We start from the raw sequence: 27,211 nt of genomic DNA, 5'->3' as shown, positions 1-27,211 counted from the left end.
AGGAAAAAATTAGTTATTCATCAACTACTTTATTTACCTCTTATATACAAAAAACAAAAATTTAATCATATCGAAATAGCAAGTCAAAAATTATACCAGCTAACTGTTAGCTACTAATCATACAATTATACAAAATCAATCAATAATAAAGTTCCAGTATTTCTCACAGCTGATATCACTCAGTCTGCTATTATAACGAAATGGGTAGCATAGTCGTTACCTCAATACGTGAGTAACTGAAACAAGTACGAATGTTTTTCCAACAAAAAAAAAACAGAGTTCATTCCAAGTGTCCAAATTATTGGAACATGCACTACATCAATGCACTCACGAAAACCGTCCTCGCCCTCCCTGATCTCCCCTACCGCGGCCTAGCCCGCGATTTCCCCTCTGACCCCAACTGCCGCCTCTTTTACCAGGGCCACCGCCCCTCGGACCCCTAATGCCAGGACCTCCCCTTGAGCCTCTGTTACCACCGCCGCCTCTTCCTATCTTTTGAACCCTTCCGCTTCCCGGTGCGATTCCCCCTCTACCGCGCTGGTTGCCTCTGCTCCCTCTCGGACCGCCCCCTCTCTGCCCCCTGTGGTTGCTTCCTCTGCCTCGGAAGTCATTGGAGGAAGAAGGAGGCATTTCTGTCCACTCATCTTCATTACGGTCATTCCAACCGTCATCTCCAAGGTCGTTCCAGCTGTCTTCGCTTGGATCGTTCCAGTTGCCTTCGTTTTGGTCGTTCCAGTTTCCGTCGTCGTTCCAGTTACCATCCATTTTATCGTTCCAGTTGTCCTCGCTGTTGTCTTTCCATTTGCTGTCGCTTTGTTGATCCCAACTATCTTCTTTTTGGTTGCCCCATTTCCTGTCGTCCGGTTTGCCACTGTTCGGTTTGAAACTATTTCCTCTGAAGTCCTGGTTGAAAGGTATTTTACCTCTGCCTGCCGAAAGGTTACCCCGACCTCGACGGAAATTGTTGAACTTCCCGTTGCGGGGCCAGTTTCCATCTTCATAAAAGTCTTCATTATAATCTTCTTCTTCGTCGTACTGATTATTCCTAAATTCTTTGTCGTCCCTCTTGTTGTAACGGAAATCTTCGTCTAGGGGTTTATTACGCAGAGAGTTCCGCATATCGAAGTCTCTGCGTGGTTTATTTCGGAAGTCGATATCCATAGGAGCTTTTCTAAAGTCAACGTCGCCCATGTTGCGCATGTCGCTATCCCTTCCGCTGAACTGCCTCATGTCTTGATCAGAATGCCGCATATCGAAATCCGTTTTCGAGTTTTTGAGGTCTTTGCTTGGAATGTTGCTTTTATCGTTGTCATCGTCATAGTCGTCGTTCAGATAGTCTTCCTCGTCGTTCAACGGCATCACGTCGTGAAGCTCTTCGATTTGGCCTGAAGCTATGAATTTCTGGAGGGCGTCCGGTCCGTCGGCAATTGCCTGTTCCAGTTTTGATCCGGCTGCAAAAAATTATAAATAATGCCTATGTAATGGGACGAACATGAAAGCACTTACGTTCTACTGGAATCAGTTTCCCGTATATTATTATAGCATTAGGGGCAATTTGCTGCAAAGGAACTACTCCAGGAGTATTTTCTACAATTTGTGTAATGACTTCACTAAGAGCTCCTGCAGGATCATCTGAAACAATTTTCATAAGTGTAAGAATGGTCCAAGTGAAAGTTGATGAAAATTTCACTCAATAGTTCATGGGTAGTGATTGTCAATAAAATTTGAAGCCAAAGATAATCTGTCTTACCATTTGTCTCGTTCCATTGAGCTTGGAAATTACGTGGAATGGGTTTGCTGAAAGGCACTTTCTTAGGCTTTGGTTTTTCTTCATTACCGATACCGTCCAAGTCCAACCCTGGAATTGCTTGATTTTCATCGGTTATAATGGAGGTAATATCAACTTTATCCTCAGGACCCATTCCAGGAATTATCGAAGTCGGTTCATCTAAAAAGATGGTGTCAATCATAATCAGGAATATATTACAAAACAAAAATTCAACTTACCGTTATTACCCATTTCTAAATCTTCCAGTCCTGCGATTCCCGATGGAAGTGTGTTCAAATTGTATTTATCCCTCATTTGGTCTCCGGGCCTGTTCCTTGTCCAGAATTTACTAGTGTGATCGTTAGATCCGGAGCAAAGAATATGTCCGAGCGGATGCCACGAAAGAGTCCAAACTATACTGTCATGCGCTTGTTCTATTGCTCCTACTTCTTTATCAGCACTGAAAAATCAAACGAAAGAGAAATCAGAGAAAGAACGAGTCAAATAAGGAGAGAGGTGATGCTTATGGTGACAAAAACAGTAAGTACAGCAATAAAACTGAGTGCAATAACAAATTCTTCTTTCTTGATTCCTATGTTCAAACGGAAAATAAGAACGTAGGACTGGAAAAGTAAAAGCATCATTGGTGCTCAAATGGTGAAACAGCAAAATTGTGACAAGTAAAGCAAATGAAGCATTGAATTTTTTCGACAGTTTTACTCAAAATGTATTTCAATTTCATAATACTTCATAAACATGCCAGCTTCACTACCCAAGATTAAAATCAAACTTTAAAGGATTGCATTTTGACATATCAAAACGTTTTTATGAATGACTTCTCAATTTAATGAATTTTATCTTATACGCTGACAGATATGTACTGATGGAGTCCAACTAATGTGAAACAAGTCCTCGGGTTGGCTTCTCTGACTGACTATAGTGCTAAAACTCTCTGAATGTGTTTCCTGAAATATTGTTGGTAGGTGGAAAACAAAGAACATCTGAATAACGTAAATAAAGTGCTTGTTTGAAAGAATATATACAGGTGAAGCTAATAAAGGCGTGATAAAAATAAAAAGGAAAAGAAAAGAAAGTAGAAGGGATTTCAAATCATTTTATATAATATTATACAATAGAAGTCCGAACTAATGAAAGTAAATAAAGTGCACCTACATTGAAATTCAGATGTTTACCAACACATTTGAAATAAATCAATTTTATTTCCGGAAAGTGATGGAAAATGTTCTTAAACGAATAATTTAGTTTTTTTGTCGACATTTCAAACTATCAAGTCCCTCATTAGGGATTGAATATTAGTTTATACATTGATGGAAGTTAGAAACAAAAAGGAGTTTAGAGTAATGCCAAAAAAATTAAGTTCCTTGCATGTCGAGTGTGTTAGGGAAGTGATTTTGCAACCAAATGGGATGCTAAAATGACAGAGCTTAACGGTACTTAAGCAGTACCTAAACAGTACCACAGGTAGGTATACTTCTCTCTAATATATAGACATTTGCAGTACCTAACAATAATATGGGAACGGTATTACTTATGCCGCTAAAGAAATTTCAAAACAAAGCCATGAAAAATACATATAATCCACTTTATACTACCACATACTGGAACTTTATAATAAACATCATATAAGGGTCATCAGTAGCTTATATGTTTATTTAGGTGGATTTATTTATACATCAAGTACTGGAAAAAGAAATTCTCAAATAGAGTTTCATAAGAGAAAAGATATACATAGATATAGATGTTGAATCCTGCCATTTGATTGCTTGTAATTGCATGGAACCATCAATGAACGCCATTATTATTATTATTTTTTTGGGGGGATAGGGCTTTGGGGGATAGGGCTGGTCAAGCCCTATCCCCCAAAGCCCTGATACATTCGGAGGGCACACCAGCATTATCAACCAACGACCACCCTCCACAACGTGGCATAAGTGATCACTGGGTACAAGAATCATGTGCCCTGAACAAGCGCAGTGAGCCAAGAAAGATAGCCTTCTGCATCTGTTCGGCTAAGATTTCTGCCTTAGTGCGGCAAGCCGTTATGATTATTATTATTATCATTATCAAACCCAGAATTGCCATGACAGTAGGTGCCAGAAAACATGAATACAGATGTGAAAAGATTTATTGAATTGCTTGAAATCTCAAGAAGCATTATATATTTGATTTTTCTTGTGCAAAAATGTATTATTGTTTATTAACATTCGGTAAACATTTGTTTGCTGAATGTTAACTGTGACAGCTTCTACAACATATTTTATTAGCAAATAAGTTCTTGGAGTGTAAACATTTTGGAATCAAAAAAATTAAGTGAGTTTTGACTATCTCAACAAGTAAGTTGGTGTCATTTGCAGTACAATTTCTTACCCCACGTGCCAAAACATAATGGCCCCATCGGAACCGCCACTGCTGAAAAGTCCTTCATGAATAGGGTGCCACGCTACACTCGAAGCTTCCTTTTTGTGACCCCTAAATGTTTGGACCTCTTGGCTAAGATTTCTGACGTCGAACAATTTCAGCAAATGATCTCTAGAAGCTGTGATTAGCCAATTGCCGTTATCATTCCACTTTAAATCCATCACAGTCGATTTATGAGCGTGCCTAAAAAAGTATCGGTATCAAATATATGTGTGCTGTCTTATTGACCACCACTTACAGCGTCGCCAATGATTGTCCCGATTTGGGATCCCACAATTTTATAGGTTGCTGGTTGTCTTTGCTACCAGATATGATGAGGGCTTTCTGAGGGTGCCAGTGAACACATTTTACGTCAGCTCCATGACCTGAAATGAGATTCATTTGTAGGACGGTTAAATTCAGTTCATGAAGATATAGAGTGAAGTCTCTATCATGTGATATTTTTCTTTGCCATTAGTTTTTGTTTGCATCAGAGTAAAGTAAAAATTCAAACAAAATTAGTAAGGGTACTATGCAGGTCCTGGGACAAAATCTCGTGCTTTTTCTTGTGGCGCTTCAATTTGCAAAATTTCAAGGTCATTCGAACTGATCGGCGAGGAAGGTGTTCAGGATGAAGTGAGTAAATATCATTTGGATTGAAATCGGATATGGGGGTTAAATAATAATGATGATAAAAATGATGTCATCATATCGTTTAAAGATGTCCAACAAGATAAATTTTATGCCATTGACCAGAGTCGCCTCATTGGAGTTTCTAATTACTGATTACATTGGAAAACTGTTGACGAATCATAAATAGATGTAACGATTACACGCAGTATATGAATTATACAGAAAAGGTGGAGTTAGACGAATTTTGAGACTTGTGTATCGTGTTTGTTAAAATATTAAACAATGTGCAATGAATAATAAGCATCAACTTAAAATTAAGTTCAACAATTTACTCGTAAAATGTACTGAAGTAACATTTCATTGTGACATTTTCACAGAACTGTTTACAAAACCGCAACACGTGTTTTGCTATACAACAGCTTCCTCAGGCGTATATGTATAAACACGCCTTATAAAGTTATATAGTGAAACACGTGTTTCAGTTTTGTAAGCTGTCCAGTGAGAATCTCATTAAAGTGATGGATATTCATCAAATATCGGCCAATACCATAAAATGTACATTATTGCACGTCACTATGACATTCATAATCACCAAGGAATTTAGCCACAATTTCTATATGCTTATATTTAGCAAGAAGAAACTGACTTTAGGTTAGAGAGGTACCTAATCAAATTATATCTTGCACTAGCTGTAGAGATCTACTCAAAGTCTTGATAATATTAACTTTGCCTAGTATTTATAAACCGCGTGATAAGGAAATGTAGTAAGAAGTGGCATTGAATGCCATTTCTTACTTCATTTATCTTGAACATCCTAATAGAAAGTGGTATTTTTAAACTATAACATTGAAATGTATCTCTTGTACTAGCAAAAATATCAAAGATATCATGTGATTCATTTTTTTGTCAATGAGAATAACGTCAATTCTCCTGAAAATTACAGACCTGTCACAATCCCATGTAGTTTTCAAAAAGTATTTGTATATGCTTATTTGCCAGTCTTGATTTTTATTAAATGTTTCACAAATTTTCCAATATGTTCCAAGATAAGGATCTAGAATTAATTAAGTAAAACATAAAATGGCCATTGATCTCGAAGTGGAGAGACATTTCACTCAGTCACATTTTTGACTGTTATACCAAGTCAAAAATGTACATTTCACTCAGTCACATTTTTGACTGTTATACTAAGTGAAATGTCTCTCCACTTCTAGATCAATGACCATTTATGTTTCACTTAATTAATTCTAGATATTTGACTGTTATACTAAGTCTTCCTCTAACCAGGAAATGAATTTCTGGCAAAAACATAACAATCTGCACTGACAGCAGACAAGGCCATATTAGCCTAGAACAGACAACTTATAGCCTCAGGGCTAGTACTAGACTGTCACCAAGATTTAGCCAAAGCCTCGGTAGATAATAACATTATCCTGAGGTGGGTTAAAGAGCACGGCAGGAGTAAAGGTAATCGCATTGCCGGCTCTTTAGCCAAGGAAGCGGCTGGACTAAGAATTTTAGGACCCAGTGGCACTTACGGCCTGATGACTTCGACAATTGCGGAACTAGCCAAATGTTACACCCATGCTCAATCCCTAAAGAGATGGAATCATGGAATCAATCTTGCCAGGATCACCCTGGGCGACCCTGAGAAGCTGGCGCCGAAGAAATATCTGGCGATGACCAGGAAAAATCTACGCTTAACAGTAGGATTTCTGACTGGTCACTGTCAACTAAGGAAACACCTCCATAATTTGGGACTAGTGGACACGCCTCTATACAGGATAGGTGAACAGGAAGATGAGACTGCCAGGCATGTCCTATGCGAGTGCCCGGAGTTATCGTCAATAAGAGAGTGTGTGTTCGGCGAGTCTTGGCCTAGACCTGCCGATATAAAGGAGATGTCTCCCAGAGACCTGTCCACCTTCCTGGAAAGGACATGATGGACGATGACCTAGGAGGACAACTCCTCGGGAGGATGTACAATGGGTCACATGTAGCCTAAGTGCTGTGGGCTTACGCTCACCCTCCCTACTCTACAGATACTAAGAGATAAGTCTTCCTCTAACCAACTCTTTAGCTGTTTTAATATTGAGAGAACCTGCAAATCACTAAATCTATCATACAAAATCCACTTGTTTAATAAAAACTGAACCACTTACCTCTGAGTACTTGCTCTTCTTGATACCGAAAAAAGTCCCAAATGCGCAGGGTGCCGTCATCCGAACACGTAACGAATTTGTTGTCCGAAGGGCTGAAGCTAAACAACATATTCACAAAATAAAAAAAGTTTCCATACTAGTTGTTTTTAACTATTTTAACAATACCATTTTCACTTCAGTTCTTCTTCTAAAATATTTGCTCTTGCCCACTCAGAAGCGGAATCATTTTGAAATTCGGAGGCGAATAAAAGTGAATATAAACCTATAGCCCATGTGGCGTTAATACCAGTCTTGTTTTTCAGTATGCTAGCAATAATAATATAGTATCAAATATGCAGAAATTCAAAATCTTTAGGTTCATACATCGGCCAAACTTTGTCGTGGAGGAAAAGAAAGGAAGCTGAGGAAGAGAAAGGAAACGAAAGATAATATCCCCAGTCATTGGAATTTCATATAAGTGGAGATTTTTCGCTTTCAAATACCTATCTAAACTTTAATTATTACTATTTTAGTTATTCAAAACTCCAATATTATATTTTTATGAGGGGCACTGCCACAAAATCGACTTTGAAACCCGTTACAAAATAAAGCAGTAGAAATTTACTGGACATGGATTTATTGCCGAATGAAATTTGGTAAACACTCGATCAAATCATCCAACATATGTAAGATTTGTGAGCAATTTTTCGAAGTATCTTTGAAAAAATTGAAGGGAGACGGATATATGAAAAGGTAATTGAATCAATAATAATTGTTTTTCTTGACAGATGAGAATAAATAAAATGCCTCAGACAACCCATATAACAAAAGGCATAACTCAATTTATGACCTTGTCAAGAATGGCTCAATTAGAACTCCCTCTTCCATTCAATCCTAATTCAATAATGTTAAAAAAAACATTTTCAAGTACAAGCCTTTATACACATGTAATGAAAAGACAAAAATAAGTTTCAAATCAATCGAAACCCAACAATTCATTACTATGGTATAAAATCTAATAGTGGCATTTATCTATATCTATGTTATAAAAACCAATCACTCACGTTATAATTAAGCTTTTGAATCACATAAATTGTTCAGTGTAATAAAATAATGGCTTTGAATTAAAACTCATTTTCTTGTTTTTATTTATCGCTGGACATAACCCTTATTTTGTTCATGTCATTTAATGCGTCATTGTTGCATGGTAGTGTAGCAATTAACATTTTTTAGACCACCACCAAACTCTCTAAAAACAGGTATGGCAGTCATCTTAGTTTTCGACATTTTGATTTTTTTCCACTTGACACCCTTCATTTGATATCCAATCAAAGGGATATATAAAATACAGTCCACCATCTTTGCTAGTCCGCCATTTTATATTTCGTATTTTCTTCTGATACCCATATCATGGGGTGCACAGAAAACAAGTAAGCCATCATTTTATTTTCCATATTCTTGTCTGCAAGCCCTTTCATACGACATTCTTATCAAAGGAGTGCTTAAAAAACTAGACCATCTTGGACAGTCCGCCATATTGGATGTAGAATGGCATCATTTAGCTGATCATGCAATGTCATCCAAACTAAACAAGATTCGTCGCGAAATTACAATAAAAGTTTGTGGATAAAAACACCATTTTGATATAGAAGATAGCAGCGACGTTTAATAAAGAAATTCAATAAAACATTTGATTGATTTTTTAATGCCGCGCAGAAAGCTGAAGTAAAACCATCAGGCGCCTATGCAACGTCTTCGGCTTGGCAAGGTGTAAGGTGTTTTCACCTGAACCTGGAGCATGTCATATGCACCTCTCCAAAATATTAATCTTTATTCCGACTCCCACCCCGGAGTATGTGTTTGTGGAATTAATTCCTGGCTTCGTCTGCAGGTGGCGCAGTGGACCTTCCACTGAATCAACTGCAGAAAGAGTTCATAACTCTGCGCGGCATTAGCTGGGTGGGTTGTTGTTTTTCCGTTGGGTATCTGTCACACGTACCTACAAAGTCGTAGGTCTGCATGAGAGGAAAGGAGCAACCTTGGGCATGTCATTCATATATATATATATATATATATATATATATATATATAGAGATTAGTACTTTTTGATCATTCCCATATTGATTTCAATTTGAGAGCCACCGGTATACAGCTGTTTCAGCCTATTGGGCATCGTCAGTACCGGGCAGGCGGTCCTCGATTGAAGACAAAATGAGAAAAAACCAAGAAAGTACTTGATAAAAATAGCTGCGTAAACGCAAGCGAAGTACTAATCTATTTATCTTTTGATTTTCACATTTGTATCAATTCTTTAGCCAATTTGAAATCGAATGGTATAATCATATTATTTGCTGATGACACTACTATCATATATTTCTCAAACAGTTACCAAAAAAAAATAAATGATATGAAGAATGATTTGGATGAAATTGTATAAATATTTCTCTGAGACTAATTAATATTTTAAATAATTCAGTTATGTTTGATGATGATTCTATTGAATATACAAAAGCAAAAAAAATCGGGTTCATACATGTTGACAAAATTCGAAAGAAAATATCTCTTCTCATTGGAATTTTTTACAAGATTAGAAACTTTATAGCTATTAAATTTAAAAAAATATATATATTTTAGTCTCATTCATTCACATTTGCAAGTAAATCTATAATCAAACCTTTGAAAACCTTACAAAACAAAGTAATTAGAAGCATTGTTTCGCGATACAATATCATCTTCGGACGTCACAATTGTTAGTGACCTGTAAAAATAAACAGTTGCTATCTAGACTTGAACAAGTAAAGTTGTTTTAATTGACGCTCTCCCAAAATTGCAATAAAACATGGCGCAGTCGGTAGGATACAAGTAAAGTTGTTTTAAGCGACCTTCTCCCAAAATTCCTATAAAACAGCAATACGCTATTATATAGCGAAACACTTGTCGAGGATTTGTAAGCTTTCGAGTGGAAATCACTACATAGTATAAAACAAAGTGGCTTGCCGTTGTCTGTCCCTACATAAGCTTAGATCTTTAAAACTACAGAAAGGATTTTGATGCAGCTTTTTATGGTTGATAGAGTAATTCAAGAGGAAAGTTTATATGTATATAACGTGCATAATATAGTAGAGAAACACTGATAATTTTAGAGGCTTCTAATGTGATGTCGTAAATAAATGTTTTGCGCTTACATTGCAAAACCTGGCTGAACTCTTTGAGATAGATCAAAAAATGTACTACAGTATTGTACACCTTTAAAAGGTCTACAAAAAAGTCCGTAATGCTATATGTCCATTTCTTAGAGAAATAATGGCTCATTTACAAAGCCATTTTAGACAATACAGCATTAATTATTATCCAATTGAGTACCTTAAATACATTGTGCATTTAATATAGATCAATATGGCCCTTTACAGCATGTAATTTAAATGGATATTATTGAAGATATTACAGATTTGAGTTGCAGGGACATTGATACGCACGCGTTTTATATATATTTAGTATCAGCATTGCACCCGTGCAGAGCCGGGGCGGACCGCTAGTCTCACAATGAAATGTGTTTTTTCAATACATTACCAATCAATGTTTTTATATTCACTAATATGCTGTCCCTGGAATAAAAAAAAGTTCGACAGTGGTACTTTGTATAGACGATTTGGTTTTGGCACAAGGTGATAATTATTTATTGCAAAATTCATACTGCCATTGAAATAATTCTCAAATGTTTTCCTAAAAAAGATGATCAAATTTGAAGGAAAAAAGTTCAAACATAATATTCTCGTCGTGTAAACAGGCTGAGGTCCGCTTTCCTATATACCTCTAAAAAGTGGATATATGCTAACAATATCACAAGTATAGGTTTTGTCTATTTATTGTAGAAGTACTTCAGTTCAAAAGTTGAACACCCTCTCTATATCTGTTAAATTCATAAAAAGAAATTGACTTTCTGTCACCATCTTTTAAGCTTTATTCAGGAAAAATTACCTCGTTTTTCAAATTACTTTTCATGTTTATTTCATCATTTTTTACACTTTATCAATGACAATAGATTATTTAAATTGAAAGGGTTATATTTTTAGAAATGATCAATTTTTGGGAAAGAAAGTTTTTGGCTTTCTACTACCTACTCCATCTTGATACAAAAATAAATATAGTTCAAAAAGACTAAAAAAACACACTTTTATAGCATACGGAACTAAAAAATTAAAAATAAATATAGTTTAAAAAACTAAAAAACACGATTTTAAAGAAACAGGTGAAGCTAATAAAAGCGTGTTAAAAAAATGTGGGTATCTTCCAAAGAAAGGAAGGAAGCAATCAATTTTAAAAGAAGTAATTGTCTTCTTCTTTGCATGATCTACACATCTATGTATAGTTGTATAGTTACCCCTCTTGAAATCGATTTATTCCTTCCTTTCTTTGGAATATTCCCACATTTTTTTGTATCAAGATGGAGTAGTAGAAAGCCAAAAACTTTCTTTCCCAACAATAGATTATATTTCAACAAATTGTTTACAGGAAAATTAGATAGAAATTTTGGTTTGAAATATATTTTTCTTATGTCGAAGACCGATGGTGAGACAATCCTCTAAGATTTTAAACAAACACTCAAAACATTTCTGGTCGTCATTATTCTCTATAGTAATGCAGTAACTGCATGTAAGCGTGCATTTTGAAGGTTTCACCAGTTTCAGGTATTGAATATCCCATTATTTCATTACTGAATGGACAGCAAAAACAAATCATTAAGGACCAGGAGATACAATAAATCTGTATTTTGACTCTATAAATATTTTTTGGTTCAGCTGCCTAGTGATAGGTGATTTACAATAAATTAACAGTAAAAAAACATTTTTAAAAATAGTTTCGTTACCATGCTCTAAAAAGGAAAAAATAAACTTTGAATTAATTCATACCCATCAATAAATTACATTACATTATTTATATGATTTAAAAAATCTTGTAGCGAGATTTACCAAATTTATGAAGAAAAAAACACGAGTTTTTTCTGACCCACGTCAATCATGTTACATATTGTATTCTTCTTCATATACACAGATATATTTTGCAACAAGCTTTTTGATCATTTAAATTGTGTAATGTAAGAAACTGATTGGTCTGATTTGATTCAATTCTTTTTTTTTTAAGAATGAGAATAAAAGCATATATATTCCTTGGTCTGTTCTTTTCAGTTTGAGGCGCAATTGTTACTTGATCTATCGTTCGTGCACCACACTAACCTTTGCCATGTTATAACTCTTTAAAATTGGTATGGTAACCATTTTGATTTCCGCAATCTTGATTTTCCCCCCCTTAAATCCAGTTATTTGATATCCACATCATGGGGATTACTAAAAAAAAGTCCACCATCTTTAGTAGTCCGCCATATTGGATTTGAAGCGACGCCATTTTATTAATACCGACACAAATAAATAATCTTTAAATCCAACATCTGTATTTTGTAGTTCACCAAGTTTTCAAAACAAATTAGGATTAGGAAAGTCACAAAATAATGTTCAGTTTTTACTCTAACCAGTTTGGTTAGAATAACTGAATTCAAAAATAAATTTTAGGAAAGGATGGTGTACGGGTTCAACTTTCAATATTATACTTTGGCAAAAATTTTCAGTTCAAAATTCCATTTGACTGAAATAAAATGTTTGTGTTTTGAGAGCTGGACAACTTGATTGTATACAGTGTGTCCAAGATGAAGAGGGCCAGTATGAGAAAGTCAGAATCCGTGAGAAATATAATGTCTGCTAAATTGGGAAAATGTTGCCAATTTTAGAGCTCATCTAAATAACGTTTTAAAATTCAGAAAATCCCTATTAGTTCCGAAGATATCTGAAAGAATCAAAATAACTTTTTCATTGCCACTTTTCAAGCTGTACAAGGAATCGTTCATAGATTTTTAATTGCATGTTTCCTCTCCATAAAACCATCATCATTTAAATGGACCAGAAAAAAAGAATTGACCCTTATGAGTTAGCATTTTTGGCGACAATTTCACTGGGATTTTTTAAATTTTAAAGTCATTTGAATAAGCTTGAAAATGGGTACCTTTTCCCTAAGCAAAGCCACGAGATTCTTGCAGACCACTGTTCAAGTAAAAGAAAATCCTCACTGTAATCAGCGGCGGCTCGTCAGAGGAGGCTTAGCCTCCCCATAAAATTTGAGGCTATTCATCGCAATAAATTAAAAGATATTGACAAATATTTTTTCTAAAAATGCTTGGGTATCATTACTTTACCGTTAATTTTTAATATGAATACATAATATGCCCAAAAAAACACTATCGCTCACTCCGCAGTACGTACCACAATGTATCCTGCATCAACAAACCTCAAACGCACCGCCCATGAACGAATAACGAATGAACCATCAACCCGAAATAATAAATGCCATACGTTGCAAAGGAGCCAAGCCTCCAACTGTTTTAAAAACACAAGCTTCGCGAGGCCGATCCAACCAGCGATATACGTCCCGATTTGTAATTTCAGTTGCAGAAATTATAGCGTTAGAGGAGGCTAGCCTCCAGTTGGTCTCCGTTAGTGTACGGCTGCGTTTGTTTTTTATTTAATTATTCGGACGGGATGCCGTGACGTACCGAAACTGAAAAATATTTCGGTAAATCGTTTTAGTGTTTCTTGAAAATTGTGTATAAAACAGGCAGTATTGCATTATAGCAGTGCTGTTAGTAATATTTTTAATGTGTTTTCAAAGTGTTTTCTTTCAATTTCAAGGTGTTTTCAGGTTTTCACTTCTCGGTAAGTTTTTTTTCCATTTATTATGGATAAGATGGACGAAATTAAAAAATCTGACGATATAGACGATTGGCTGCTGACAAATAATTTTAAGTCTTTATCTTATGATAACAAATTTTACATTATTAAAACACTGGGAAGGCCTCAACAAAATTTGATTTCAATTAAAGCGTCAGATAATCGACAAAATCGAGGATTTAATATTAGTTGGTACGATAAATGCGATTGTTTAACCGGCTCCATTAAACGAGAAAAACTTTTTTGTTGGCCCTGTGTTTTATTTTCCGTACAAACCGAATACCAAACGTAGACTAAAATAGGATACTCCAATTTAAAAAATTCACCTCGTTCTACAGAAAGACATTTCAAATTTAAGGAGCATATATTTTCGTCCTGAAATTGTTTAGCAAACAAAATATAGTAACAGCTTTAGATACAGCTCAAAAAGCGGCCATTTTTTTTTTAATAATCAGGTTAGGGAAAATCGGTCGAATTTAAAAAGACTTATCGATATTATGATTTATTTGGGTTCCCCAAAATTAGCTTTTCGCGGACACGATGAAACCGAAGATTCGATTAATCGCAGCAATTACAGGGAACTTTTAATGTTAAGGGGCAAATAAGATTCCCAATTTGTCACTTTTTTAAACGGTAGCATTTTTTTTGGCACCTCAAAAACCATCCAAAATGAGCTTATAGACAGTGTGGCATATATTATTAAGGAAAATATAAGCAAGGAGATTGAGTGTTTCTTTTTTTGCATGGGAAATCGATAAAACTACCGATATTACCTGTACATCAAAACTTTGAATCCTTTTTAGATGTCAAAGATAAGCATAATTAAGTACTTGTGCTTATAAAATATTTGTAGCAATTTTTAACAAAACTGTTATATTACAAGAGAAAAGTATCATTATTTATTGACTGATAAGAGTTCATTTATACTAGATACCTCAAAGACAAACCTTTTCCCTTGTTTTTGCTTTTTTTAATGGTCAGTTTCATACGTATAATTTTCGGCGATACACAATTTTTGTTTGCGTTTATGCAAATATTACGTATTTTGCTTTAAATAGGTGCGGTACCCCAAAAAATGTTCGCGCCTCCAGCGAAAAACACAGTCTTTAAGACTTTAGCCTCCCCTGTTCTCCAATGCACGAGCCGTCACTGAGTGTAATATAAATTTTTATTATTGAAACTATATGTCTCATAGTAAAACATCAAAATCTGTTTTCAATTAACGCAAACACCACTCGCCAAAAAAAAAATTAATTTTTTGACCATTCCAAAATATTCCCTTATTGAAGACCCATTTATAATGGGTTGAAAATATTCACATGCCATAACAGGAACTTCAGGGAAGTTTTGAAGGATTTTCTTTGTGAGAGAGCCTATTATAATTTATCAGAGTACTATAAATATACTTTTCAATTCGACTTGTGTCTGCCTGACTCTCAATACATTTTATGTAATCAATATTAGAACTTTTTTTTATACATTCTTGACATGGAGATTTTGGCTACTAATCTTGCAAATCCGAAAAAACGCTCAGACAGGTCGATTTTTATTGGAAGGGGGACAGTTTTTTTCCCAATTTACAGCGTCGTCACTTCAACCCCGGAGCAGAGGGGTGAACAACCCTTGGAATTTTAATAAGGAATAGTGGGCGAGCCGTTCAAAAGATCTTGGAATTATCTAAGCAATGGTGTACATTTTTTAAATTTGGACGTATTTAAAAGAATTCTTTCCGATAATTAACTTTTTCAATATTGTTAATAGCAACCAATTGTTGTACGCCACTGCTCAGTTGGAATGTATTTGGAACTCTTTCATTGGTTTCTTACGCAACTTTTTTGTAAATTTTTTAGTTCTTCTCCGTTTCTATTTCTCATTTTTATGTTAAAAGTGATATCTACATTATTACTAGTAGTGAGTGCTGTCAAGTCTTGCTAGAGGAACAATGGTTTACATAACTGCAGAGAGGGTTGAGTTGAATTGAACTGTACTATGGAAATAGACGTTGTGCTGCGAGAGACGCTGAACTGTTCAATCAACAACATGGAAAGAATGTGTCGCGACAGTATGTTTTCGATTTAATTGCAAAGTTTCGCGCAACTTTTCAACATTTGCTTCAGTGATGAATGTTCTTTTTTTCTAAATGGCACAGTTAATCGCCATAATTGTCGCTATTGGGCTGATTCAAATCCTCATATTTTTCATGAAGTGCATACTTAACGCCCACAAAAATTCAATGTGTGGGCTGGAATTTTTGGTGACCTTATTGTTGGCCCATTGTTTTTAGAAGGCAATTTAACCGGACAAATATATCTGGAGCTTCTGGAAGATACTATTAGTCCCCTTCTCACTGATATTATTGAAAATGACCACAATTATCGGGAGGACCTGTTGATATTTCAACAAGATGGGGCTCCTCCGCACTATGCTCTGCCTGTTCGGCAGTATTTAGATCAGACTTTTCCGGATCACTGGATTGGGAGGCGGGGCACTATCGAATGGCCACGACGATCACCAGACCTTTTGCCGTTAGATTTCTTTTTTGTGGGGTCATTTGAAGAGCAGAATTTACTGTACTCCTGCATCATTCGAAGATTTACGGCAACGAATCACAAATGAATGTCACCAAATCACTCCAGAAATACTCCACAATGTTCGAGAACGTTTCCAGCAGAATCTCTATTATTGCATGGAAGCTGGAGGTGCCCATTTTGAGCATATGCTGACATGAGAAAAAAGTAAGTAACTTCAACTCTAAATTTGATATGGTTCGACCTAATTAAAAAAAAATGTCCACTGTTGTTTAGAGAATTCCAAGATCTATCAAACGATGTGCGACTCGCCCCCAGTTTCCTATTAAAATTCCAAGGGTTGTTCACCCCTCTGCTCCGGGGTTGAAGTGACGACGCTATAAATGGGGAAAAACTGTCCCCTTCTGAGCATTTTTTAGGATTTGCAAGATTAGTACCCAAAACCTCCATGTCAAGTTTTCGATGGCCCATCCTGTATACATATATTCAGTATCTGCTTGAAAATTTTATTCCATACACTAGCAATGTATATTATTATATAGTGTATAGTGTTATTTGACTAAGTAGCGCCAGCTAATATGTGTAATTTTGTTTGTTTTTTCTTTAATTATTTTAACCAGGCTTCTTGAATCTTGAAACAATAAAGCATATTTTGACTTTGACTTTGTATCTCCCACAGATTCTGATTTTTCTATACCGGCCCTTCTTATCTTGGACACGCTGTATAATAGTCCAGTCAATATACAATATTGAATTAACGAAAATTGCGACGGTGCTAAATTTTGGTGAAGACCTTTATTTTACCATAAAAAATGAAAATTTGAAAGTCCCAATCTGTCCCATGAGCGCTTCAAAAATTATTCAGAGTCAAAAGTCAAAATTTCAGATTTTTTGAGTTTTTCTCGAAAACCGTAAGTTTTGTCAAAAAAAATACCTCAGACCAAAGTTGAATAGTCCTTATAATTTTTTCTGTACCACCGTTCCTGAGATATCTCAATTGTAAAAGTCACGTTCTATGTAATATGCACACATTAGCCACGTATATACACATTCAGGTACTTAAGCAAGTAAAAATGCCTGTTTGTGTCTCTTTCATGTATACACTATATATTATATTCAGAAAATATACATTCAAAGGACCGTCAGTCCCTTCGAAAATCCCCTCTACACGTATGGCCTTTTGAATATAACATATGGCTACCTATTCTATTGTCCCTGTGGCGTCGTTCATGTGCCTGCTTCTTTTAGTGTTAAACATTCTGTTCGAATGAATATACGTATTTATTGCAAGCGTCCACTATAAGAGTTTTTAATGATAAATTTTTTTTTTAATGTCGCAATTTTGCTTTATTTGATCTAAGCTTTTGACTGAAGGTGAAACTGTTGTGGTTAATCGTGGAATGCAAACTTTAATCGATGCAAGTGATGCAGACTGGGGTTGGAAATTAATAAATAATACTCTTGAACCAATTAAAACTTTGCTTCCCCTGCTCCTGAAAACTCCTTAACACAATTTTTTGAAATTGCAAGAAAGGTTGTAGTGCCAAATGCGGCTGTGGAAAAGTAGGGTTTTCACCTGCGTGTACCAATTGCCAAGGTCACTCTTGTTCAAATGTTGAGTTGAGTACAACAGAGGATGTTCATGTAATGCTGATGAAGAGACAACTGGTACATCATTATTTGAACAATTTATGAACACCCGGCAAGAAGAGGAAGAAGAAGGCGAAGAAATCGCAGAAGACATGATTGTTGAAGTTAACTATGACGAGTATGAATCAGATTAAATTATCAAAAGAAATCAAACTGACAATAACACTCCATAAACATTATCAACCCGAATAATCTTCATGCAGTTAAATAAGTATTGTAACTAAGGATTACGTAATAACGATTCGTGGAATAGGCCTACTGGGGAAACCACGTTAAGAAAAAACGCGCCTAGTACAGGAACGGTGATACAGAAAAAATCATGAGGAGCATTTTTGTAGAGAATTTTGAGATCTACAACTTTGTTGTGAGGTATTTTTTTGATAAAACGTACGGTTTTCGAGAAAAACCCAAAAAACCTGAGATTTTGACCTTTGACCCATAATAACTTTTGAAGCGCTCATGGAACAGTTTGGGACTTTCAAATTTATATTTTTCATGGTAAAATAAAGGTCTTCACCAAAATTTAGCTCTGTCGCAATTGTCATTGTTTCATTACGGTTTTCAGGTCTAAATTGACCGGACTAATAATATGAATTAGGTTAATGTTCACCAACCGTAGGCATTATTATGATCGACACACCTCAAGATTAGCAAATTATGAATTGATAGATGAATATGTAAATATCAATGAGCATATTGTCAAAAACAGAGTCATTAGTGCACACAAGATTTAGTGATTGAAATTAGGATGAACTAGTAAAAATTATTGCGGAATATCAAAATGAAGTTTCGAGACGATTGTATTCAATTCAATTTATATAAAATACCAATTCCATTTTTCTAGAACAGATGAAATAAAACAAGGAACTTTGCATAACTTTTTTATTTGTCGAGACCCGAATGAGAGGTTCTAAAATAAAAACGCAGTTCCAAAAATCTTTATAAACTAAGGCCGAAAACAGAGTTTTTAAAAATCCCTGGAACCGACTCTAGATTTTGATTGAGAAAAATTAATTTATTGCACGTAAAAAATTACATCACGAATCATTATCACAGAAGGTTCAAATCTATCACAGGAAATTTATCTTATTTTATCCCATTGGAATGTTTTCAATCTTTATTCATTTCAACATTGTAATCAGAAATTGCACTAATGTAAGGAGAGGAGGGATTCTTTTTATTGAGACATATATAAAGGTAATGTGTACAAATTCGAAAAATACGAAGAGAAGTTGTAGATACCTTATGCCACGAAGTGCTTCTTTGTGCGCTTGGAACATCTTGACGTTGTTCATGTTAGACTGCCAATATTTTACGTATCCCGCATGATCACCCGTTATCATCCAATTGTCATTGTGGCTCCAGACCATCGTTCGTACCGGACTGTCATGTGCCTGAAATAGGTATTTTTCCTTTATATGTTATCTGTTGCATGTTTGAAAAGACTTAAATTAAATGATTTAAATTAAATGATTTATGTTGAAGAGGAGGTATTCTTCTCTTGACTTTCTTCAATTATACTTGATATAAATCATAATAATTAAACTTTAATAATCAGGAGAGATGAAGCATAAAATTTGAAGGAAATCGTAGGAACCTTGTAAATGTTCTTATGCCAGACTTCCAAAAGCATTCAAACATCTAGAGTCAGGTACCGATATGATCATGGGGAATGTTTCTCTCTGATGAAGTAGTTTTCATAAAAGACCTCTAATACAACGCATTTCAAACTTATCATTTCAACATTTTTCTTAAAAAAATTATTTGAATACTTAAAAAGAGGAATGAAATAATGCATTCAACATTTAAAGGGATTCGTTTCTATTTCACCATTTGGCAACATCGGTTATAGCTAATAAAGGACAATGAATCTGTTACCTGTATGAGACAAACGAAGATGACATATTTCAGGGGGTGCTGTTCTGTTTACTTATGTTCCAAGACATTCTGTGACATATGACATTTTGTGCACCTAACCTATCTTCCTCTATATAAATAAATAACAAAACAACTGTTGTTTATGTGGCTTGTGGAGGTGGTATTGAACTATAATTTATATTTTGCCTTAATTGTTGATTTATAAAGATAATTTTCCTTTTTTAAAGTAGAATATCTAGGTAGGTATAAATTATTTCAACTTGATTTAGACGCTGTTGCTAATATGTGAATTAGAAACAAATCCCTTTAAAAATTGAAACCCAACATTTGAAACATCCATTTGAATACTTTTCAAAGTGAATTTGAAAAACTCATGAATCAAACTCAACTTTATTTTGTTCAAACTTGCATTTGCTGTAATAACCCAAATTGAGGAACATTCCCCATTTCAGAGAGTTTTCATTTATTTATTTGTATCCAAACAGACCTACTGGTATAATTATATGGATAAATATACATATAAATAATATAAGAAATAATTTATATTAATTCACAAGCGATAAACATGAAAAATAAAGGTAAAAGTGAAAATAAAAGTACCTAAAAGTGAACTTAACACTATGATTTTTACAATATTAGTTTTAATTTAACAAATAGGAAAATTTATTTTAGTAGTAATTATAATCAGTTAGCAATATGATGATAAATCAATAATTTGTTTGATTATAATGTTCATAAACATATTGTGAGTTATTGACCAATCCAGATCAATGAGTGCGTTATAATAATTTGATGGTCTTTCCCAAAGGCGTGTGTTGAGCTACACTAGATTTTTGAGGGCTTCAAAATGGGATATTTTTTTTAAAAGAACTTCATTCAGATAATGCAATAATGGTTACAATAAACATTTTAAATAGTAATTGAGATAGCAGCACTATCCAAAAAAAAAAGTTATCCAAAGCAGCACCAACATGCTGGTCTTGGAAAACTAGCTAAGAACAATATAATACAAATGTGAATAAAATAAAAAAACTCAATAGTAATTAATACAGAGAATTGAACAGATTTAAGCCGTTCCTTCGTTGAGTATGCTAGTATAAAAACTCTTTATTTTATTCTTAAATATACTGAAACTAGGGCTATCTGTTATTTCCTTGGGAAGAGAATTATAAGTTTTCATGCATAGTGTAATGGGATTATTTAAGCCAATATTAGTACGTACAGGTTCTAAAAAGACATTATAATGGGTATGAGTATTGTATTCTTGGGGCTGATTAACGAAAGTGAAGTTGGTATTACATTAGACTTGTTTATGTATAACCTTGTATGCAAATTTAACTTGCTCGATTTCTAGAACATCCTGAATAAGCAGTACCTGAGTTTCACTGTATAAAGTATCAGCTGAGGTTCTGTAGTCGAGCCAGAATAATATTTTCACGACTTTGTTATGAAATATTTTTACTTTTTTGAATAATGTCTGTCCACATGTACCCCATAAAGGAATTAGACGTAAATGAAAAGTCGGGGATATATGAAATGAGCTGTGAGGACTTTACCAAAAAATATATCGGTTAGACTAAGCGAGCCATTGAAACTGGTTTCAAAGAACACGCAGTGCATGAATCCAGATTTTTTTTATGCTTTCGGAAGTCTCAAAATAGCAGAGCAATGCATGAAAACTATGAACGGGATCCATTCCAAATAGCCCCATTGTGTTATTTTCTATAACTGAGTGAATATTGAATATACAGAATTGTTTTCAATAGTGGAAACGTATTTTTGCGATTTCCACCATTCTATTGGTTTTACATTTTCAAGAATATTATCGTGGATTCGTTGCGCATGACATGTTTCAGAGGCGTGTTGTTCTGTTCACTTATGTTCCAAGTTCCAAGACATTCTGTGACATATGACATTTTGTGTACCTAACCTATCTTCCTCTATATAAATAAATAACAAAACAACTGTTGTTTATGTGGCTTGTGGAGGTGGTATTGAACTATAATTTATATTTTGCCTTAATTGTTGATTTATAAAGATAATTTTCCTTTTTTAAAGTAGAATATCTAGATACGCTTAAATTATTTCAACTTGATATAGGCGCTGTTGCCGATATGTGAATTAGAAACAAATCCCTTTAAAAATTAAAACCCAAAATTTGAAACATCAATTTGAATCCTTTTCAAAGTGAATTTGAAAAACTCATGAATTAAACTCAACTTTATTTTGTTCAAACTTGCATTTGATGTAAAAACCCAAATTGAGGAACATTCCCCATTATAATTCCAAGAAAGGAAAGTTGGGTCACTGGTTCTAAAATAGTTACACCATCACTAAAAGTATCATTTGTGCCGTTTTCGGTAAAATATATGATTTGTATCTTGTTTTTGTTCAGTTTGAGATTGTGTGATGTAAAGTACTCCTCCAGAATCTTAGGCTTGAAAAAGATATTTGCCTGTAGGTAGTTGTGATCGGTTGAACTGAAAACCACAGAACAGTCATCGGCATACTGAACCATGTATTCATCAACAACTTCAGGCACATTGTTAATGTAAAGAATGTATAGTAGTGGGTCCAACACTAACCCCTGGGGTACACCTCTTACAATATATAGCATTTCTGATTTCATTAGATTTCCATCAGTATCCCTTTCAGTAACACATTGCTGTCTTTTTTTCAAATAGATAAATGAAGTTTACACCTCTGGACACCTGTTTGGTACAAAACAGTAGCGAACAAAATATTCCACATAAAAAGCTTACCTGCAGGATGGTTTCGAAATTGAAAGTCAACCCATTCCACAGCGTAAATTCGCCTGAACTGGCGCCAGTAACAAGACGTCTACCCTCTGGCGTCCAAGCCATACAAAATATAGGGCATCGCATCTTGTTTGTGGCAGTCTTAACGAATCGTGTGGTAACGCAATTGATTGGGTTGTCCGGATAACTGGGGGGAGGCATAAGATCGGGATAATACATGGCGTCTGGTTGAAGAGCCCTCCTGTCCCTGAAGTCTCTCTGCCATACTCGATTCTGAAATTTTTTAAAAATTTATCAAATCTATACTGTATACGATAAAGCAAGAGTGGAAAATATTCAGCATTCAACTTGTTTATTCATTTAAAAAAATTGTACACAATGATAGAAGGGTGTACACTTTTATAATAGTACAACAAATATAATAAATATTCATATACAATTCAAAAATTAAAGAAATGACTAAAAATGTAAAAGTGAGACTGGAAGTGAACTCAAGCATGTGAAAATGAGTAAAAGCATGTATATACTGGATTTCTAATGATGTAGCCCAGGAAGGACAATATCTTAGAGACATGTTCCATTTAATTGTAGCAGGTCAACAAGTCGACCCTAGCAATATGGCTGTATACAAAACTAGACTAAAAGAACACAAAAAAAACGTTAAGCAGAATGAGATAAGTTACTTTTCCACAAAAATTAACAATGCCAATAACAGAACTAAAGAAACCTGGAACATAATAAACAGCGAGTTGGGAAAAAAAAACAGATCTAGTGCTGAAAATATTACACTCAATCATAATTCAATTATCGTTGATGACCCTCCTGTTATAGCCGAACTATTTGCTCATCATTTTGCAAATTCTGCTGAGACTGCAATCTCGCGCCACTTAGGTCAAAATCTAACATTACCTTGTACAGTCAGACTTCTGAGTCTTCATCAATTTGGATTTCGGAAAGGAAAATCGACGTCTGATGCAATAAACTCTCTCACAAATAGTATAAAAGACGCCTTTGATAACCAAGAAAAATATGTGGGCGTTTTTACAGACCTTACTTCAGCATTCGACTCGGTAAATCACTCGATTTTATTGGCAAAATTAGATTTCTACGGAGTGAGAGGTGTCTGCCTGGACATGATGAAGTCATACCTTAACGAAAGATATCAAATTGTTGACCTAGGAAATACCAAAAGTGAAAAAAGAAAAATATTAAGAGGAGTGCCACAAGGGTCAATATTGGGGCCACTTCTGTTTCTAATATATATCAACGACCTACCTCACGTGATGAACTCGTCAGGCATAGAAACTATAATTGTATGCAGATGATGCAACCTTGGGCAAAAAAATATATAAAATAGATGATCCTCATATGATCCATACTGACTTGATTCTCAATGAACAAAAAACAGAAACTCTAACTTTTGAAACAATTTGCTTAAATCGAGATAACAAAAATTCTACCAAATTTTTGGGAGTACAAATAGATTCCAACCTGAAATGGATAGACCACATAAATAACATGTGTAGTAAACTTAGTAAGACGGTTTTTGCTATCAGAAGAATCAAAAAAATAGTAAATCAAAGTGCGGCACTTGCAACATATCATTCTCTTTTTCATTCAGTCCTTAGGTATGGTATAATCAATTGGAATAATGCATCAAAAGTAAATCTTAATAGAATATTTGTCATTCAAAAATCTGCAGTAAGAAGCATAATCTCTGCCAATTATGATGAAATGTGTCGACCAATATTTGTAAAACTTAAAATAATGACCCTATATTCAGTTATTGTCTATGAAAAACTGCTTCTTGTTCAACAAAACTTGTTGAATGAAGTTGCTCACAAGGATATACACCAGCATGATACAAGAAATAAATCAAACCTTGTTCCTACAGCTAATAGGTTTAAAAGAACAGATAATATAGGAATTAAGCTATACAATGCCTTATCTGCAGAATTTCGTAACTTGCCATTTAGAAGATTCAAAAACTTATTGAAGAAAATATTAACCAAACATCCTTTATATGAAGTTGATCAATTTTTCGAAGTTATCCAAGAGGAAAGAGACACTTTTGTGGTCACCTCCCGAACTTTTACTCAACTTTAAATATATATAATACGTTAGCTATGTGTTTATAATTTATAAAAGCTCATGGCTTTACATTTTAGTCAAGTCTTATAAGTTTGGAATTTTATCTTGTTAACTTGTATTTTTTTTTGTAAATCTAATTTATCTACAAGCATTTTTTAAAAACTATATTGACAAATATTACCCTCTCAAACCTATTTTAGAAATTATATTGACGTGTCTAAAAACTGTGTGTTTCTTGAGACTAATAAATATTATTATTATTATTAGGGGCTTCTCACCGGCCATGACTCAGCCCGACAGCTGTGCATATTGATGAAAATGATTATCTCACAGCACGGATGGATATTCACTACCATAACACTCGGTACAAAGACAGGATCTATTAATCCTTTTCAAGACTGTCGAAAGGACAAGAAAATGAAGATGATTTTAATAAAATGTTGGTTCAAAATAGCTATTACTCGACACAAGAGTATTTTGATGAAAACATATCAGAATTTCAATTATTTTATTATACTTTACATTGTTTGAAGTACTTAAATCTTCTAATGTTGAATGACTTCATCATGTATCCAGTGCCGAATGTTTTTAACGTGATGTATCCAATGTCAAAATATTTTTATATATCGATTTAAAATTGTGGAAATTTGTGATTCTTACGTTTCCCATAATATTTGATGCCTGCTTGTATATTTGTGTTCAGAGGAAAATAAAAACTGGCTATTCAAACAGAAACATAAAGCATGAAAATTGTGAAATTTATTCAATGAGAGCCCTAAGCATTTAATCAAACATAAACTGAATAATCTCTTCTTACAAACACAAATTCTTTTATTTTTCAGACTCACCTCTAATTCCTTTATTATAGCAGCATTGTAATCCACCGTTTTCCTCATTACTGACTTCCGAAGTCTCTTACCATCGAAATCTTCTAAAGTCATGTTGCCCAAAGGACCAGGTAACGGTTTATGTAAGTTCATAAATGGACGAAAAGGTGGCCTGTTGTTGTACCCTTGAACAAAAAAAAGATTTTTGTTAAAAATTTCAAAATTTTCAAATAAAACCTTCAATTTCAAAGTAATAATAAAATCAATGACAACCCCTCAAATGAGAATTGAAGATGACATAAATGAAATTTCTGATCCCAAAATCACAGCTGATATTTTCAATATATTTTTTAGGAAGGCATTCATGAAATATTGTGAAATCTATTCGTAAAAATGACAATTCTGATTTTCAGGAGAGGGTTCCATTGTTCCGATTCCATTCCCAGAAATTGAAATGCTCTCAGTATAAGCAAAGATGAAAAAAAAAGGCTACTGGGCCTGATGAAATTTCTTGAGCTATTGAAAGAATTCGGTAGTGAATTAGCTGACGTTTTAACTCACATTCTTTTGAAACAAGTACACTCTTCAATCACTTCGAGCTATTGAAAGAATTCGGTAGTGAACTGGTAGTGAAAGTAAACTGTTGTGTCAAATTTTCACTTCAGACTCGTAATCGGCAAACAGAAATACGTAAATCAAGACAAGAGCCTAATTAAACTTTTTTTTTGAAAACTGTGTGCTGAATAACAAATATTTGTGTTGTTAAAAAAAACACAAATCAAAGCCAACGTCCTTACCTACATACCTATTTGGCACTAAGAAAAACTAGATCGCTGCTTTTCTCTCCAGAGTATTCAAATGAAAATACAGTAACTTCTCATCGCAATAAGTGAGATAGTGGGATCATAAAAATCCATACTCCACTATACTATATTTCAAAGTAAACATAAATTATAAACATAAAACTCTTCTCACCATACTAAGGATAGATTATTTTTGATGATTTAAAGTAAAGCAGAAGATTCAGATCACTTCAAAAGATCAATGGAATATGTATTTTTTCCTGATTACCACCCTTTATCCGTTTTGAGACGATGGAGTTAATTGTATTTCAAAAAAATAAAAATGACATATAATTGTATTAAAGGACAAATATTCATCAGGGTTGAAATTATTTTGCAAAAATGTTTTACAAATTATGATAGCTCTTACCTTGGAGCTGAGCTCCCATCGACGGAATGGCCATATTCATATTAGGAGGAGGCATCGAGATATTCGGTGGCGGTTGAGCGAAATCCATTGTTATTACCCGAAAACAACAAATTTACCGTACAAAAAACGTAAAACGAGCAATACAAGTGTAACAACTATAACGATGGCATTTGTCCTTGTGCATATAAAAAATCACACATTATACATTTTAAAGAGTCCCAATCATTATATTTGCTTACTATTAAATAACGATTTCATATCTCATAGCCAAATCCAATTTATACTAAGAGAATATGAAAAATATGTTCACTTTGACACTCGCGTAACTCACAAAATGGCGGAAAAATAACTGTCAACTGTCAATATCCAAAGCACAGATTAGAATCTCAGTAGAACCTAAAGACCAGTGATGCCAACACTGGTCGCTACACATGAACCAAAATTCCGCTACACTGCAAGATATTGGACGTTATATGGTTCATGATATGAATGAAAATTTCAAAAATATTCTTCTTCTCGATCATCATGTA

The 27,211-nt window shown here is 34.4% G+C and overlaps 1 protein-coding gene across 1 annotated transcript; it reads right to left on the bottom strand.

Annotated features, from left to right (window-relative positions):
• Nucleotides 1-13: 13 nt before the first annotated feature.
• Wdr33 (WD repeat domain 33) lies at nucleotides 14-27,041 on the bottom strand. The gene is made up of 11 exons (XM_074174759.1): nucleotides 26,682-27,041; nucleotides 25,491-25,654; nucleotides 22,555-22,824; nucleotides 19,157-19,308; nucleotides 6,982-7,079; nucleotides 4,446-4,572; nucleotides 4,157-4,390; nucleotides 2,008-2,228; nucleotides 1,751-1,948; nucleotides 1,507-1,632; nucleotides 14-1,451 (listed from the first exon to the last, which is right to left on the bottom strand). The coding sequence occupies exons 1-11, from the start codon at nucleotides 26,767-26,769 to the stop codon at nucleotides 328-330; spliced, it is 2,802 nt and encodes a 933-aa protein (XP_074030860.1). The 5' UTR covers nucleotides 26,770-27,041; the 3' UTR covers nucleotides 14-327.
• Between the last annotated feature and the right edge of the window lie 170 nt (nucleotides 27,042-27,211).

Source organism: Leptinotarsa decemlineata, unplaced genomic scaffold (genome assembly GCF_025532065.1).
Source record: "Leptinotarsa decemlineata unplaced genomic scaffold, Ldec_3_MD MMD2_tig00000882_RagTag_RagTag, whole genome shotgun sequence".
In the NCBI taxonomy this organism is placed as follows: Eukaryota; Metazoa; Arthropoda; class Insecta; order Coleoptera; family Chrysomelidae; genus Leptinotarsa; species Leptinotarsa decemlineata.
Note: the sequence above shows the minus strand (reverse complement) of the source record. Positions and strands in the feature narration are given on the sequence as shown.